Source organism: Ovis canadensis, chromosome 9 (assembly GCF_042477335.2).
Source record: "Ovis canadensis isolate MfBH-ARS-UI-01 breed Bighorn chromosome 9, ARS-UI_OviCan_v2, whole genome shotgun sequence".
Lineage (NCBI taxonomy): Eukaryota > Metazoa > Chordata > Mammalia > Artiodactyla > Bovidae > Ovis > Ovis canadensis.
In genome coordinates, this window is record NC_091253.1 from 92386124 (window position 1) to 92404577 (window position 18454).

Here is an 18454-nt window from a genome sequence, read left to right on the forward strand (position 1 = left end):
CCCCCACCCAATCCCCACCCCCGAGCCGCCTCCACAGTGCCGTACGCCAGGGCTGGGGGCTGCGGCCTGACACCCCGACCTTCGAGAGTAGAGAGAGGAGGGAGGGAACAGAAACGTACTGGCGGGAGATTGATGAAGTCGAGCGGCGGGGAGCAGGGCTGAGGCGGCGGCGGGGGAGCGGAGCCCTCTTGAGAGGGTCTCTCCTGCCGCCGGGCCGCACGGGCAGGAGAAGGGCACGGGGCCGCGGTGAGCCAGCCCTGCGGGCCCTCGAGCTGGGCGGGCGCGGACGGAGGCCAGGGCGCGGCGCGGCGCGCGCGGGCGGGTGGCGGGCGTGCGGGGGAGGGGAGCGCGCTGTCCGGAGGTGTCAGTCTGCGGCGCATGCGCGCGGGGCGGGCCAGGCCCGGCCTATATATTGGGTTGGCGCCGGCGCCAGCTGAGAGCCGAGCGGTAGCGGGTCTGGCGGTGAGGAGGTGCGGGGCGCAGGGCGGGATGCGGGAGGAAAGAAACCCCTCACCCCTACCCCACTCCTCACCCCCGGGGCGATCCATCTCGCGGGCGGGAGCTTGGGGGGGCAGGGAAAGCGGGCAGGGCTGAGAAGCAGGCGTCTGGGGACGCCGGGTTCCCGCGTTCCGCTTCCCTGTCAGGACCCTTGGCAGGGGACCTGGGAGGTGGTAGGGGATGGAGGGCTGCCGCGGAGCAGCCCGTCATTCTCGGGGCTTCTCTGTGCCGCCCCCATTGGGGGAGCTATCCCCTCAGGAAAGAGGGTTGAGGGTCAGGGTCTCCACGCGGAGAAAAGTTCCCAGAGCCGACCGGTTGCCCCACACCACCCCGGTTTCTCCCCCCTACCCCCACTTTTTAAATGGAACTACCTTTTCTTCGTCCTCATCTCCCATCTGGAGTCGGGGTCGCAGTGCCCCTCCAGGCGGTGGGCAGGGGCCGGCGGGGCCGGGAAGGAGGGAAAGGAGACTGAAGGACGTGACACAAGTTCCCTCCGCCCCCTGCTCCCCCGCCACCGCCGCTCTCCAAATTGGCGCGGAACCGGCTTCTCCTCAGCGTCTCGCCTCCACAACCCCCTCTCCCCGCGGCTTGTGCAGGGTGGGAGGTGGGGGAAAGTGGGGGCGCTGCCCAGGCCCCGCTCGGGGTGGGGGTCCGGGGAGAGGGGTGCAGGACGCAGAAAAGATCCCATCTGCTTCCCTGCGCGTTCTGAGGGGCTCTCAGGGAGCTTTGCAAAATGTTTTTTGAACACTCCCCATCCGGGCTGTACCTTGAGTTGTGGGAATACAGGCATGTGTCTAAAAAATCCTGCGCTAATATAGTGCAGAAGTCATCGCGGTAAAATGGCTCGGGTCATCTCCTGAGGAATCTAGGTGTGAGCCTCTGACTGGCACTTGGAGACTATGACCACGTATTTGACTCTGGTTTTTCCTCCCCACCCCCCGCCCCCCCCCCCCCCAGAGGTTTCCTTCACCTGAAAGAAGAGAATGTCAAGACGCAGGTAACGTTATTTGTCTTGGAAATATGTTTCAAAGTTAGTTGCTGCCTTTGAGACGAATCACTTTCTAATTAAACTTCCTTCTTAAAAACTCTATAGTAGCCGTTTACAAGCTAAACAGCAGCCCCAGGCCAGTCAGACGGATTCCCCGCAAGAAGCCCAGATAATTCAGGCCAAGAAGAGGAAAACGGCCCAGGTGAGTTAAGGAGGGGAAGAGAGGAGAGAGAAAATTCCTTGCTGGGACCTTAGTGTAACCATGACTTTTTTATTTTCCAGGATGTCAAAAAAAGAAAAGAGGAGGTCACCAAGAAACATCAGTATGAAATAAGGGTAATGCAGAACTGGGCTGGGTTTGGGGGACACAAATGCGGGACCGAAAAAAAAAAAAAATTGTGTTACTGCTTTGGGGTAGGAAGATTCCTGACACTTTTAATGCCCCTAGGGGTCAGCAGGAAGGCGCTTGTCTTTGGGTGGTTTTTATGTCCCTGAATCCTACTACAGCTGCAGAGTAAGTTTGCCTTGACGCAGCTGGTTCCTCTTTGTAAATCCCTCCCTCTAGGAGCTGCCTGGTGCACAGGGCCCGCCTAATCTGTCCAATGTAGTGCTCTTTGTTCCCTCTCTGACTATAGTGGAGGGACCTAATAGTGCTCCTAGGGCATAAATAGATTGTAAAGTCGGTGACAGACTGGCACCCAGCCCTTCACTATCTACTCTGCCTACGTGTTGTACGGAAAACACTGTAGAAATAGTGGTTCTCTTTGAAGCCAGCATTGACTGGAGAAAGGGCCCTTAAGATATTTAAGTAATTGTTTCTACTTTCAAGGTTTTGCTTTCATGTATTCTAAAGTTTAAGGCCTGAAACAGGCCTTAAAGGAGTGGAGAGGGTGGGGAAGTGCCCTGGACACTATTGTTAAATATAGGAGAATTTTATAATATTGAAAGTGGTATTTGACTACAGATACGTTTTGTTGTTCTTTCTCCTCTCCCTCAATACCTAATGTCTTGTATTTCCAGAACTGTAATTTGTTGTCTAAAACATCCTGTTACTATTTATGAACACTGATATGACTTATAGGGCTAATTATTAAATATGAATGTCAGCTTGAATTAACCAGACTGTCAGCACTGTTAGCAAATGATGGTGTTTGGGGGAAACTATAGACTGTTTAGAAGTATTAGCTTTCATTTAGAAAAGATCTCAGACAAAAGCTGGTTTCTTACTGTACAAATATAGTTTTTTTCTTTAAATGACAGAATTGTTGGCCACCTGTATTATCCGGGGGGATCAGTCCTTGCATTATCATTGAAACACCCCACAAAGAAATAGGAACAAGTGACTTCTCCAGATTTACAAATTACAGATTTAAAAATCTTTTTATTAATCCTTCACCTTTACCTGATTTAAGGTAAGAAAATTTTCAGTAATTTAATGTCAAAGATTAAAATTTACTGATGTAATATATGGTGCTATTTTGTTTTTGTTTTTTTGCCTTCATTATACGATAAAACTTTGTAAAAACTGCTTTTTAAAAAACTAGTCTTTAAGCACATGTTTTCTGGCAGTAGTCCTATTACAGATGACATAGGTATTTAAAACATTGATTGTATAACATTTTCATTTGCTTGCTGAAGACTTGTAAGCCTTATCAGAACTGAATCACCTTTTTAATAGCGTTTTAAGTAATTTATGTACATTGTTAAGCTGGGAAGTATTTTAACATGTACAGCATTTTCATTTGATAGATTAGCTCCTCTTCTTACCAAGATTAGTTATTAAGGTCTATACTTTTTTATAGTTAATGAATGACTAAGAGGTACAGCTTATATAAAATATGTAGTAATTTATATTTGGCTTTAATAAGCAAATTAATGGACTCAGATGTTTAAACTCACCCATCTTCCTTTTGTCCTGTCCCACCTAACTCCCACTGCAGAGTACTGACAGTCTGTTTGGAGGTGATTGAGACTATCTCTACTGGGATCATACCTTCTAAGTGCTTACTTTTTTAGTATTGTTCTCGAGAAGACATGGTTATCTTAAATCAATGCCTTTGCAAAATATAAGTAAATGGGGACTAGAAGGTATTCTTGCTGCTGCTGCTGCTAAGTCATTCTTGAAATCTGTCAATTTAGATTATCATAGTCCAAGTTCTTTGTATAATTTCATGTTAAAGAAATGGTTTCTTAAAGTAGCAATTTTTCCTAATTTAAGAGCTGTTCCTTCCAAATTCTAATTCAGTGTTTGGAAGTTCAGTCTATTCAATGTGAAACAGATAGCCATATATTATGTAGATCACACAATATTTTTCGCCTTTCCATAGCTGGGGATGTTCACAAGATGTTTGGCTAAACATGTTAAAAAAAGAGACCAGATATGTTCACGACAAACATTTTGAAGTTCTGCATTCTGAGTTGGAACCACAGATGAGGTCAATACTTCTAGACTGGCTTTTAGAGGTATGTTCTAGCAGTACAAAATTCCTTTTTCTCTGTATGATGGAAACGTATTTAAACATAATATGCTTTCCATGTGCCCTCATGGTATATTACCTATTTCCAGGAGCCTTTTTGTTGTTGTTTAGTACTTATTTGGCTGTACAGCGTCTTAGTTGTGGCATGTAGATCTTCAGTTGCAGTATGTGAACTCTTAGTTGCAGCATGTGGGACCTAGTTCCCTCAAATCCCTGCACTGGGAGCACAGGCTTAACCATTGGACCACCAGGAAAGACCTCAGGAGGCATTTTTTGGGTGCTGTTCACCAGCAGATGATAAGAGTAAAATCTTGACACAGCCACTATATCCCATACAACCCAAACACAATTTAGAAGTCCTGGTATCTGAGTATTGCTGTGTACTAGGCACTGTTCTAGGTGCCAAGCATACTCGAGATGAACAGAATTTGACAAGGTTTTGAAGTCTGCCGTGCAAAGTGAAAAGCCAGGACTAGGCTTCAGACCTCAGAAGTCCTTCATCACCAAAATCAAATTATGATTTGGAATCCTAATTTCTATATCCTAAATGATAAGGAGGCTTTGAATATCCAGTAGCCCTAAGCCCAAAGGAAGCCATGTAACTTCCTTTTATTATATCCCTCTGTTCCTTTCAGAAATAAACTGTACCATTAAAGAAATAATTAGTGACCCAGAAGTCCCTAAATATCTGTGCCAGAATGTCTGCTCTCATTTAGGCCCCATATCCTTTCTGGATAATAATTCTGAAAGAATCTCAAATTGAGAAAATGATTACCTGTATTGATAACAAATTGATTTTCCCACAATCCTTGGATATTTGCTCTGTAATTTCCGTTTTGTATAGAGACAGTGAATTTTAAGGGGGAAGTACCACATGGCAGAATAGATCTCAGAAGCCATCAGAAAAGTTCTTATGAGTACAAAATGTTGTCCTTCTGAATCTGGTCATCTTATTCCTTATTCTGACTAGAAGGGAAGATTATATTTCAATCATATGTGTACAAGACTGTAGTTGATTTCTGACTTTTTCTGAATGTCTAGTGATCATGAATGCAACTTTTCAGCATAATTATGTTGATTTTATTTTTCCTTTTTATGTTAAATTGATTTTTATTCGGTGGTTGTCTATCAAATTTATCCCTATTTTCCCTTAAATATATGATTTCATATACAAAACCAAATAGAATATAGTAAGTCAAATCCAGCAGAGCACTAATCTCTACTTTGTCTTAGTATATTCTTTCAGTCTAGGAATGCAAAAATGGTTCAACATTTGAAACTCTATTTATAGTTTAAGAAAAATCATAAGGTTATATATCATGGATGTAAAAGGTATTTTTTGAAATTCAATATACATTCCTGATTTTAAAATGTGTAATTAACTAGGAATAAATTTCCTTAACACGTTAAATGTTTATTAGAAACACATTGATGTCTATCCCTCTGTTTCCTCCCTGCTTCATAAAATTATTTTGAGAATTAAAAGCTTTCCCTATGTTGTGGAAATGACAGAGATTACTTATTAGTGATAATAATAGTGTAACATTAGGGGAACTCCCATTACAGTCAGAAACAAGGAATACAATAAAAATTTTGACTATCACCAATGTTATCCATTCCGTTTTCTTCTTTAATTCTTAAATGAGGTAAGAACACTGAAGAAACACTTGTCATTTTGTAGTTAAATGTATATCTAGAATGATGAAAAGGAATCACTTGGAACTATCAGAAGACAAACTAAGCATCATGAAAACACCCACCCATTTATCATCAATAAAAATTTAAAAGTTAATAGGAAAAAAGTTCTTATCCATAGTTAGCAAAATGTACCTGGGAATAAACACATTAAATCCATGTGGGGAAAAAACCTATGAAACTAATTAAGAGTCAGTGAGGATGGTAATAGATTTATTTATCCTATTAGCACACGTTAATTTTTTCCTGCATTTGTGATTTGGTATCCTAAAAAGTTGGGCTTCAGAAAACTGTTCTTTAGTATGCTAAGAGGAACTTTGTAATTTGGAGAAATTAATGGAATAGTATTTAAATGTTTGGATTCTTCTCCAGGTATGTGAAGTATACACACTTCATAGGGAAACATTTTATCTTGCACAAGACTTTTTTGATAGATTTATGTTGACACAAAAGGATATAAATAAAAATATGCTTCAACTGATTGGAATTACCTCATTATTCATTGCTTCCAAACTTGAGGTAAGCTCTCAGAGTTTATCCCTAGATATATTTACCCCAAACTCTTAAATTATAAGTCTCTGGTTTGATTCTGGGACTAGAATCTAGGTGAAATGTTCCATGACTCACTGTGCCAAACAAAACCACCAATGCTGTCTCTATATACCTAGTTATAGTGCTTGGATTCAACAAAATGGTCTGTGAAACCTACTTAACCAACCAAATGGAATAAATGCTACACTAGGTTAGAATAATGATCTATATCCAGCCTAATATTTCTGTATCTGATAATAGTGCCAGGATAGAAGGAAATAACTTTTCTGCCTGAAATCTTTTTTCACATAGTTTCAATCTAGTTTTCTTAAATTCAGCACAGATCATTAGTGACTTCATCTGATGTTTTCAAAGCCTGTACAGTTTTGAGGGTACGGGAGGGACTGAATCATGCATTAATTTCCTTAAGTGTATTTTTCTTCCACATTTTATCTTTTGAGGTTTACGGGCTGTCCCCAAATTTTATAAGTTTGTATTTTCAGTATTTCCTTACCTGAAATAATACTGTATGTTTCAAATATTTTTCTAGACTGAATCTTGATCTTTAGCCTGTTCTCACCTGTGGCAGGCATCTCTTCTACTCCTCTGATCATTCTCGTTCTTGTTCTCTAACTGTTAAGACAGATCTGTCATCAACACACTGCACAAATTACTGTCTGACTAGCCATTCTTTTGTACTTAAGGTTGACAGTTTCAGTTTCTAGACTTTGTTGAGTATCCTGTTCTAGTCTAGTATGCTAGGCAGTCCTAAAACAAGTTTGGCTTTCTGCTTTAACCAGTTGCTGAAATCACTGATTAAAACACTCTAATTGTTTATTAACTAAGATTTTAAATCAGTTCTATACAAATCTTTCAATCAATACAGGTTGGCTAATTTAGATACCTAGATATGAAAAATATCATTAAATGTAAGGTTGTTTTGGCTATCATAGAATTATTTTATAAAGATTTATAATCACTGTGAAGCTGTCTTTTAAAAACGAAGCCTAGATGTGGTCTGTATATGTGTATATATGAGGTTTGTTTTAGTCTCAATCTCAACTGTGCTTGATATTAATTAAATTCATTTTAAAGGAAATCTACGCTCCTAAGCTCCAAGAGTTTGCTTATGTCACTGATGGTGCTTGCAGTGAAGAGGATATCTTAAGGATGGAACTTGCTATATTAAAGGTAATAATAATTATATCTTTATTATTTCTACTTGCAATTTAGTAACTGTAGTTTACCAAAACTCAAAGACTACAATGTAAGTAGTGAAAACTGAGGTTTTAGTATTAGGATCCAGTTCTAAGATGGGAGGGGAATTTGCTTAACCTGTAAACTATTCTTCTGCATCTTTTAAATTTTCCTATATTGAGAATATTATTTGTTAATTTAAAAGTGTTTAGCAACACTTTTAAAACTTACAGGTAGTTAGCACAGTGTGTGTACTAAATGAATCTCAACAATGATTCTCAAATCTGAGTTGTTTTTCTACTTCCAGCAGATAGAAAATGAGAAATATTTTACTGCCTTTTTTTCTTCTCTATATGTATGGCAAGGGCTATTAATAGAGGGTAGAGGAGAGAAGCATAAAGGTGTTTAATTGGGCCTTGAATTAGAAATTAAAGGGTGAATGTTAGCTACTACAAAGTATGTTATGGAATTTGAGCATCACGGCTTTATAAATAGGACATAGAGGAGAACACAATATGACTTTCATTTGTAAGTTATCTATAAACTATATGCATTGAAATATAAATTACAAATTTGTTGTAAAATATTTATAAACATTCAGATTGATAGCTCTGTTAGAATGTGATCTTGTTGGCATGCTGATACTGTTCTTTTTAAAAAAAATTTATTGACTTACAGTTGACTTTCTTTTTTTTTTTTTTTTTTTTTTTTTACAGTTGACTTTCAAATGTTAGTTTTAGCTGTACAGCAAAGGTGATTCAGCTCTATATATGTATATGTACACACACACGTTCATATTATTTTTCAGATTTTTTCCCATTATAGGTTATTATATTTAGTATAGTTCTGATATGTTCTAACAATCAAGTTATCTAGATTCAAACTTCAAGTACAGTGTATGCATACATGTATGCTAAGTCACTTTAGTCATGTCCAACTCTTTGCAACGCTATGGACTGTAACCTGCCAGGCTCCTCTGTCCATGAGATTCTCCAGGCAAGAATACTGGAGTGGGTTGCCATGCCCTCCTTCAAGGGATCTTCCCAACCCAGATCTCTTGCATCTCCTGCATTGGCAGGTGGGCTTTTTACCACTAGCGCCACCTGGAAGCCCTAGGTATACTATAAAGATATATAAAGAGAAGATGGAATTCTCTGGGTGGTCCTACAGGCATTAAGACTGTTCTATCCTAACTATTGTAGACTTATAAATGGTAAAGTCCCAGGGCTTCGTGGCGGGAAAGCTATCATAAATTAGGATTTGTCTTTTTTTTTTTTTAACTTTTACACTTTGAATAGAAGCCACTGGAGATCACAGAAAGAAAGAAAAAGTGTAGAATCAGTTCTTGGAAGACTTGAATGGAATTAGCTGTGGAGTCATTGAATACAATTAAAAAGGGCAGTTTCAATAAAGTAGAGAACACTTTTGGAAGACAAGGGGCTGCTGGAAATGAGAAAAACAGAAATGAAAAACAGGCCCAATGAACTTTGTAAATAAAGATAACTAGAGTATAATAAAGGGGTCTATATTGATAATAGACTAAAACACAAGCCACTTTAGATAGTGAGATACCTATAAATATTTTCATTAAAATAAGAAATAAGCCTAAAGCAGAAAGTTTCTTAAAACAGCTATTTAAGGAACTACCCATATAATGTGGTGTATATATAACTACACTTGTTAACAGGCATTTTAATTTCATTAACAGGCTTTAAAATGGGAACTTTGTCCTGTAACGGTCATCTCCTGGCTAAATCTTTTCCTCCAAGTTGATGCTCTTAAAGATGCTCCTAAAGTTCTTCTACCTCAGTATTCTCAGGAAAAGTTCATTCAAATTGCTCAGGTATTGATATTTTTATTGTATTGCTCAGGTATTGATATTTTTATTGTATATATGCTAATGTTATTAATTACAGGTTTTGTTTAGTGTATTTCTTTAGTGTTAAATAGGCTAGACAACAAAATGACAACATACTGAATTAAATTCACTCCTTAACTGACTAGAACAAAGCTCCTGATGCATAAAATTCTGTCTCAGTATTTACATTGCTAACTGAAAATTCTAGAAAAGTTTTTAAACTTGAGTTTAAATATATCATGAGCACTTTTCACTAGGAGTATGAATGAGGTAGACAGTTAAATCCCTCTTTTTGATTTAACAGAGAAAAATATTTTTCGGCCAGTTGTTTCAGGTTTTAAATGGTATAAAAATTATTGCAATATAAATTATCTTACCGGCTTATATTTGAATACATATGGAACCTATTTTACATATTGGAATTAAAATCACCTAATTTAGTTATAACATTATTTAAAAATTTAAGTTTAAATTAAACTTTCCTAGGCCAGTGTGTAACAAATATTCTAAGAAAGTACAGGAGGAGGGTACTATTCTTTCCTGCCTGCTTCTCATAAGTAGAATAATCAGAACTATAAAGGTCTGACTTCTTAAAAGACCCTTTCTAGGCCGTAACTCTCTAGCAGCTCCCTTTTTAAAAACATGAGGGGAAAATATTCCTTATTTCATATTTTTTGTGTTCTGAAATACTGGAGTTCCACAGAAAAGTAATACTTTCACACTTTTGTAAATTATGTTTCCTGTATCTAGAACATTCTCTACCCCCCAGTCTCTCTGGCTGCCTCCTCTGTTAAGACTGATTTAAGCAGTCTTCCCTGCTCTGCATCAGGGCACTTCCTAATAGGATATGCATGCTACATTGTAACAGTCCTTTACTTGTCTGTTAACAAGACTGGAACTTCCTTTGGATGGCGATTTATTTATCTTTGGATCCCTGCAGTTTTAGCAATTCTTGGCATATGGTCCACACTGTACGCACTTTAAAATGCTAGCTGACTAATGACATGTAGTACTCATTCTTTCCTAAAGTCTTACACTTTTTCCTCTGTTAGCTTCTAGATCTGTGTATTTTAGCCATCGATTCATTAGAGTTCCAGTACAGAATACTGGCTGCTGCTGCCTTGTGCCACTTTACCTCTATTGAAGTGGTTAAGAAAGCCTCAGGTAAGACGGTGTATTTTGTTCTTTTTTCAACCCATTTACAACTCTTGAAGGGACTATTTATGAACTTAGCATCCTGCTAAACAAGACTTTAAAATTTTAATGGAAAAAAGCAGTTTAGCAATATCTTCCCTTCTATTATAAGTAGTTTCTACTCCAGCATATATCCACAAATAAAAATTAAGGTTGGGACGTCCCTTGTGGTTCAGTGGCTAAAATTCCACATTCCTGATGCAGGGGCCCAGGTGCCTCCCTGGTCAGGGATCTAGATCCCACATGCTGCAACTAAGACCTGGGGCAGCCAAATAAGTAAGTATTTTCTTTAAAAATGAAGTCAAATGGAATTTAAATCCATTTGAAGTTAGTCAGTGTGATTACAGCTCTGCCTTAAGTTTTTGGGTTTTTTTTTTTTTTTAGTTTTTGGGTTTTGACAGTTTCAATTCCCTATGTAGCATGTACTGGCTAAAAAGCTCTTTTTCTCCCTCAAAACAGTCACATTATAAACCATTTAAGAGGAATAATCTGTTTTGACTTGCTAAACTTGTTGATTTTGTTTTATGTGCTTGTTTTGGTTTCCTTTTTACATGAGTTTTTAATTAACTATCTTTAAATTTTGAAGCACAAGCAGATACAGTAATCATGTTTCTGATATAACAGAAACATATGTATTTTTCTAATGATACATGTATTTTTCTAACTTTTCTTTATCTAGGTTTGGAATGGGACAACATTTCTGAATGTGTAGACTGGATGGTACCTTTTGTCAGTGTAGTAAAAAGTACTAGCCCAGCAAAGCTTAAGATTTTTAAGAAGATTTCTATGGAAGACAGACACAACATACAGACACATACAAATTATCTGGCTATGCTGGTATGTTTCTTGTATTTTTTGGTCTATTTGATAAGGCACTGAAACTGACAGTAAGGATACTAATGGAGTAATCTTTCAGGCAGTAATGTAAGATAGTAAGGGGATAGAAAGTTCCAGTGAGGACACTGATTTCAAATGTAGAAAACCTAATAAAAATTAACTTTGAAGTCCAATCAAGATTTTTAAGTGTCTCAAGATTAATACCAGTACTCCAGGTAGTTTAAAAATATAAGTTGCAGGCAGTTAATATTGTTGAACCTCTAGAATATGACTAGTCACAGTTGTAAAGACAGAAAGAGACCATTATATTAAGCCTAAGAGTCTGGTTTGACTTTGTTATCATACCAATGCTTTATCTTAGCTGTTAATCTCTACATGATTTCTTTACATGTATAGGATGAAGTAAATTATGTAAACACCTTCAGAAAGGAGGGACAGTTGTCACCAGTGTGCAATGGAGGCATTATGACACCACCGAAGAGCACTGAAAAACCACCAGGAAAACACTAAGAAAGTTAACTGAGCAAACAACTTGGAACTGATGAAGTGCTGCACAGCATTTCATGGAACTTAACTACTTAAGTTTTACAGGAAAACAGTGCTGTGACTGTCCTGCCAATTCAGAAGTTTCACTGCCATTCTTTGATTTAAAAACCACTTAAAATTGGCACTAAGGAGGAAGTGTATTTAATTCCCATGTTAGCTGTTTAAAGAAACAGCAGTACTTGTTTACAAAGATGACTTCATTCCCAATACTGGCTGGATAAAAGCCAGCCACGATTTATGCCATAACAAGTCTTTTGACCCAGTGTTGCTATGTTTATCTTGATAAACTAGGAATTTCATCATTGGAATTTTCAACTAGATAACTGTTACCTTAAAGGGTATATTAAATGATACAGTACTTTGAATCTAGTTCTTAGATTCTCAAAATTTATAAACTCTTAACTAGTGCAATTTGGTTCTTGAAAATAAAATTTAAACTTGTTTACAAAGGTTTAGTTTTGTAATAAGGTGACTAATTTATCTATAGCTGCTGTAGCAAGCAAGCTATTATAAAACTTGAATTTTTAAAAAATGGTGAACTTTAATCTGTTTGACTATTTTTATTTGCCTTGCTATATAACATTTTTAACCAGTAAAGCTTAGATGAACATGGTGTTTAAACTGTACTCTGAACAGTGGGAATACCAAAGAAATTATAAACAAGATAAATGCTGTGGCTCCTACTTGGGGCTTTGACATAAAGGTTGCTTTATAATAACTTTGTATATCACAATTGGGGCAAAAAACTTAAGTACCCTTTCAAGCTATTTATATGAGAAAGTCACTTTATTACTCTAAAAAAAATCTTTAGGGTTATCTTAATTTAGTGTGACTAAGGCTTTATTTATATTTGCAAAACTGCTAAGGTCCTTTTTAAATTCTTACATTATGAGTTAAGGACAGTGTCAAAGTGATAAAGCTTAACACTTGACCTAAACTTCTATTTTCTTAAGGCAGAAAAGCAGTAAATGTATACTGACTCCTAGAAATCTATTTATTAAAAAAAAAAAAGGCAACAAAACCTTGACATAAGAACTTACTGTATATAGCTACTCTTACATATTCTAGTTTTTTTAAAAATGAAATGTCAGCCTCAAAAGTAGATTAGAAAATTATCCTAGATTTACTAGTTTATTGTTGTTGAACATGTGACTCTTTCCTTTGAAGAAATTATAAATTTAAGCTATTGTTATGGTATGAAGTCTTCTGTATAGTTTTCATTTTTAAACTAATATGTTTCAGTATTCTGTCTGAAAAGAAAACGCCACTAAATATGTACATATGTATTATATAAACTTAATCTTTTAATACTGTTTATTTTTAGCCCATCATTTAAAAAATAAAAGTTAAAAATTGTAACTAACTGCTTAAAAGTAAAGTTTCGCCATTGCTTGGAGAAACTTTTTTTTCCTTCTCTGCGCTGCCAGCTGTAACACTTCTTCTGGGTTGCTTGCATTCAGTTCTGTCTGGCCGATGGCTTTGATCTTCCAAAACAGAAAAGTGATGTTGTTAGAGGTCTGGTAAAAAACAAAGCTTTGCTAGTATACATAATATAAAACTACCTACTTGCTAACAACGATAACTGAACCTCTAATTGTAGATGCTAAGAGGTGTAGAAGAAATTAACATAAAGACTGGAAGCACTCAAGGAAAAGACCAATTACCACAGTTTGTGGAATTATCTTCAGAATATTAAGTAAATTCATTTAAGTTTTATCTGACTAAAAATATCACTAAATAAAGCCTGCATGTAATCTGACACATTTTTAAAAGATTCTAAAAAATAATTCAAAAAAATAAAAATTCATGTTTGGGGGCTTCACTTTTTACATATGTAAAAATAGCTAGTTGCTCAGCACTAAATATAGTGACCCATCTCTTTAATGATTAGAAAGAAATACTTCAACCTGATAAAAATCTATAGTAGCATTCTGCCATGGAATGTTTTGTGAGAGCATGTTTTAAGATCTTAAAATTACCTTTAAAGAAGTTCCAAGTTTTTTTTTTTTTTAAAAAACAAGAGACTATTTGAAAGGTAGCCTGAAGGAAGCTAAGACTATTTGAAATGATCATCAGGTTAGTGGGTAGGAGGACTTGCTGATAACGCTATTTAAATATGAAAGAATCCATGTGAAAAAACCTAGTAGTGGGGAATAACCAGAGTTATTTCAAACAAAATATCCTGAAGACAACTGGCTAAAAAAGTCCAAAGTATAAGACAAATTGGACAGAGAACAAACTTATGGATAACGGTGTGGGGGGGGGGGATTAATTTCAAGATTGGGACTGACATATATACACTACTACATATTAAAAAAAAAACAAAACCTACTGAATAGCAAGGAAACTACTCAGTGCTCTGTGATGACCTAAATGGAAAAGAAATCTAAAAAAGAGGGAATACACATATAACCGACTGACTCTTGTACAGCAGACTAACACAACACTGTAAAGCAATTATATCCCAATAAAAATTTTAAAAAGACAGAAATTGGAATAGGAGGCAGATATTTGAGAGAAATAACACAAGTGGGTAGTGGTCAAAACCGTAAGTGAATGAGGTTACCTAGGGAGAATGAAGGGCCATCATGAAATACCCAAGGACTAACTTCTTGACAAAAACCCAAGTTTCAGGGTAGATAGGGAAATATCCGCAAAGAAAAGGCTGAAGAGTCAGGGAGTTAATGATGTCAAGGAAGCCAAAGGAATAAAGAATTTCAAGGAAGGAAGGAGGTGTAAACAATAGAATAAAGACTGAAAAGTAGTCACTGCCGTTGGCTTTTGGTGTCCCTTGAAAACAGTGGGGGACAGGAGAAATCAAACTGGGTAAAAGAGCTTCAAAAAACTAGGCAGAGGGGACAGAAAGAGGTAGAGGCACAGTCAAGAGAAGTTTTTATTAAAGATGAAATAGTTCATAGGTTTAACAGGAGTGCTTGACAATATAAGGGGAGATAACCAACTGGAAGGGATAGAATGACTGAAGGGATAGAATCAAAAGCATAAAAATGTATCTTCATAAAGGAGTAGCATCAACATACTGAGTCCAGCTGGTGATTGTTTCAAAGGTGAAAAGTAGGGATCTGAAACAGGAATTTGAAGCTGGCGCTCACAGGGCTATAACTCCCAAGGACACTTTCACAAGGACAGGAACTGATCAGTCTTTTTTCCTTGTCTACTTCAAACACAAGGAAGTTACTGAAAATGGGAAAAGGAGAGAAACCTAAAATATTCCCTAAAAAGAAGGCAGACCACTGACTACTGGCAGGTGGACACAGGAAATCAGGGGCCAACTAAGGCTGCAGGCCATGGAGTACACAAGCCAGTATGTGCTGTACTCCAGGCCAGTAGGAAAGAAGGCAAGTTGGGAAAGGGCTGACAGTCTGGGGACTTGGTCATGAAACTTGAACATCTCATGATCATGAGAAATATGAAAGTCAAGAGGTAAGAAAGGGACAGATTACTGGCAGAGAGATCTTAATAGAGCAATTCTGTCAAAAAGGCCTGGCAATGGATACTGGAGGCTGATAAATAAGGTGACAATGAAACCTGGAATGCTGGGGAGCTGGCTAAGTCGATTATACATCTTTTGATGCACGCAGAGGAACAACTAGGTTAGCGTTTAGATGAGCTAATAGGGAGGTGGGTTTAAGCTTCCAAGAAGGGGCTTAAAAAATTATAAAAGTAGAGGTAATCTGGATATCTCATCAGGGTACTGAGAAATTTTCAGCATTACCTTCCAACCCTGGTTAAGTTGTAAACAAAAGAGCGAGCAGCTTCCAATAAAGTGGAACTGGCACAACATACTCTTGTCTCTTTCTCTCTTTTTAAAGATGCTGTTGTCATTCTGTCGCCTCTAAGTAATGGCCATAGAGTTTAGTCCAAATAGGAAGCTTTAAAATATCAACAACCTCGGATACACAGATGATACCATTCTAATGGCAGAAAGTGAAGAGGAACTAGATGGCCTCTTGACGAGGGTAAAAGAGGAGAGTGAAAAGCCCAGCTTAAAATTCAACATTCAAAAAACTAATATCAACACCCGATCCCAACACTTTAGGGCAAACAGAAGGGGAAAACATGGAAGCAGTGAAATTTCATTTTCTTGGGCTCCAAAATTACTGTGGATGGTGACTGCAGCCATGAAATTAAAAGACCCCTGCTTCTTGGGAAGAAAGCTATGACAAACCTGGGCAATGTATTAAAAAGCAGAGACATCACTTTGCCAACAGCCAAAGGTGTGGTTTTTCCATAGTCACATATGGATGTGAGAGGTGGACCATAAAGAAGGCTGAGTGCTGAAGAACTGATGCTTTCAAATTGTGGTGTTGGGGAAGACTCTTGAGAGTCCCCTGGACAGCAAGGAGATCAAACCAGTCAATCCTAAAGGAAATCAACCCTGAATATTCATTGGAATGATGCTGAAGCTCTAATACTTTGGCCAGCTGATGGAAAGAGCCAACTCATTAGAAAAGACCCTGATGCTGGGAAAGACTGAAGACAAAAGGAAAAAGGGGCAGCAGAGGATGAGATGGTTGGATCAGGACATGAACTTGAGCAAATTCCAGGAGACAGTGAAGGACAGAGGAGCCTGGCATGCTGCAGTCCATGGGGCCGCAAAGAGTGGGACACAACTCAGCGACTGAACAACAGCAAAGTAATGATTTCTAAAAAGGTGACATCTGAGGAGAAACCTGAGCAAAGTTAAAAAAGAATGTTCCTGAAAGAGAAAATCTTACAGACACTTTGGTGGTGAATGTTCTTGGCATGCTCAAAGAATGGCAGGGGTCCCGGGGCAGCAAGACTTAGCAAAGGGGAGTCAAGTGACTAGCTAGCGGTCAGGCCACTCTCGACCTCGCAGACCATGTGAGGGCACCAACACTGTGTGAGACAAGAAATGGTTTAGCATCAGGGAAATTAAGTGTATCACCGAAGAATCAAAGCACAAAAAAACTTACTGCAATTTGTCTTTTATCTGTTTCTCCTCTTTTATGATGAAGATCTAAATGAATCAGTTAAGAATAATAAATTTAATACTATGACATATCATGATATAGAGTCTCTGTTCTGTTCATTTTTTATTTAGAAAATACACGATATTAAATACTTCTTTAATTTACAGAAAATGAACTGTTCTAGTAACACACACATATGTTAATGAAAGGATACAAGTCAAATATTCCAAAATGGTAACATCCCATATGTAGTCATAGTAGGAATCCATTGCATCATGACTGAAAAACAGAATTCAGTTATTTCATCTTCCTTAAGCAGAAAATTTCACCTCTATTTTAAAAACCATTCATACCTGTTTTGTTCCTGCAGTGATTTAAAGGCTGTTTTGTAGTCAATCTCTCTGAGGAACTGACATAAAATTGCCACCTACATAAACAAAGAATTAAAAATGGTTTCACATACTGAACTTATGGTTGCTGTGGAGAAGAGATAGTTAGGGATTTAGGGAAGATAATACACACTGCTATATTTAAGACGCATAACAAGGACCTATTATATAGCACATGGAACTCTGCTCGATGGTACGAGCCAGTCTGGATGGGTGGGGGCTTTAGGGGAGAATATATGTATAGCTGAGTCCCTTCACTGTTCACCTGAAACTACCACAACACTGTTAATCAGCTATACCCCAATACAAAATAAAAAGGTTAAAGTTTGGGGAAAAAATAAAAATAAAAAAGGTTTCATGTAATTAGTGTCAACAGTGACTCCTGGTTTTGCAGGGATAGTTTTTAATGACTCTTATGATCAGAACGTGTGCTCTATCACTCAGTCGTGTCCAGCTCTTGGTGACCCCATGGTCTGTAGCCTGCCAGGCTCTCTCCATGGGATCCTCCAGGCAGGAATACTAGAGTGCCATGCCCTCCTCCAGGGGACATTCCCAACCCAGGGATTGAATCCTGCTCTCCCGCAACACAGGTGGATTCTTTACCCTCTGAGCCACCAGGGAAGCCCTATGTCAGGAATATATTATTTAACTTAAGAGGCCTTGCAGATCAGGCTGAATGAATCAGCTCGTATGTATGGAATCCATCCAATTTTAATGGTAAAAATCCTTATACGGGTCTGTCTGCCCAATATTTTCTTCACCAGTAACTTAAATCATAAAATTTTTAGAGCTTTACTTGAATGAGAGGCTGGCAAAAAGCCGGTTTAGAAAATCAAAGGGAATGGAAAACTGACAAAAGTGTTGAATGTTCAAGGACATACATCCAATGGATATTCATCCAATTAGGCCTTTCACAGCTGGCAAGTACAGAAGCTCATTTTAGCAAAATGTAAGCTGCCAGTCTGCTTAAGATTAAAGACAGATCCATTTCAACCAGGTATGTAAGTCATAATGTGATCTCTTTCTTAAATATTTATAGAAATTTTAAAATTATTATTCACACACCAAAATATGAACCCTTTCAGAGTATAAAATTCAGTGGTTTCTACTATATTCACAAAATTGTACAACCATCACCACTATCTAATTCCAAAACATTTCATTCCCCTACCCCAGGGGAAAAACTCCATATCCATTAGCAGTCGCTCCAGTTCCCTCCTACCTCCTCTCCCAGTCTCTGACAACCACTAACCTACATTGACTCTACAGATTTGCTTATTCTGGACATTTCA

The 18454-nt window shown here is 38.0% G+C and overlaps 2 protein-coding genes across 5 annotated transcripts in view; one reads left to right on the plus strand and one right to left on the minus strand.

Moving 5' to 3' along the window:
• The first annotated feature begins 380 nt into the window (after nt 1-380).
• CCNE2 (cyclin E2) lies at nt 381-13180 on the plus strand. 4 transcript variants are annotated; one of them, XM_069600585.1, is made up of 12 exons: nt 381-470; nt 1456-1495; nt 1592-1688; nt 1769-1822; nt 2747-2898; nt 3814-3949; nt 6031-6177; nt 7285-7380; nt 9095-9229; nt 10297-10408; nt 11118-11275; nt 11672-13180. In XM_069600585.1, the coding sequence occupies exons 2-12, from the start codon at nt 1482-1484 to the stop codon at nt 11783-11785; spliced, it is 1215 nt and encodes a 404-aa protein (XP_069456686.1). In that variant the 5' UTR covers nt 381-470; nt 1456-1481; the 3' UTR covers nt 11786-13180. The 4 variants fall into 4 exon arrangements, with proteins under 4 accessions (XP_069456686.1, XP_069456687.1, XP_069456688.1 ...); XM_069600586.1 differs by having other exon boundaries at nt 397-462; XM_069600587.1 differs by lacking the exon at nt 6031-6177 and having other exon boundaries at nt 422-470.
• Nucleotides 13106-18454, minus strand: part of INTS8 (integrator complex subunit 8) — a 47297-nt gene continuing 41948 nt past the window's right edge. The window contains exons 24-27 of the mRNA XM_069600584.1: nt 17127-17200; nt 16988-17052; nt 16777-16820; nt 13106-13305 (exon numbers count right to left, since the gene is read on the minus strand). Coding sequence (XP_069456685.1) covers nt 13189-13305; nt 16777-16820; nt 16988-17052; nt 17127-17200 — 300 coding nt within the window. The 3' untranslated portion in view covers nt 13106-13188. The remainder of the gene's footprint in view (nt 13306-16776; nt 16821-16987; nt 17053-17126; nt 17201-18454) is intronic.

Bases quoted from the DNA above. Each gene is read 5' to 3' on its own strand.
- CCNE2 (XM_069600585.1), top strand. The intron at 2,899-3,813 runs GTAAGAAAATTT...GCCTTTCCATAG, and splicing joins TCACCTTTACCTGATTTAAG to CTGGGGATGTTCACAAGATG. The intron at 11,276-11,671 runs GTATGTTTCTTG...TTACATGTATAG, and splicing joins CAAATTATCTGGCTATGCTG to GATGAAGTAAATTATGTAAA.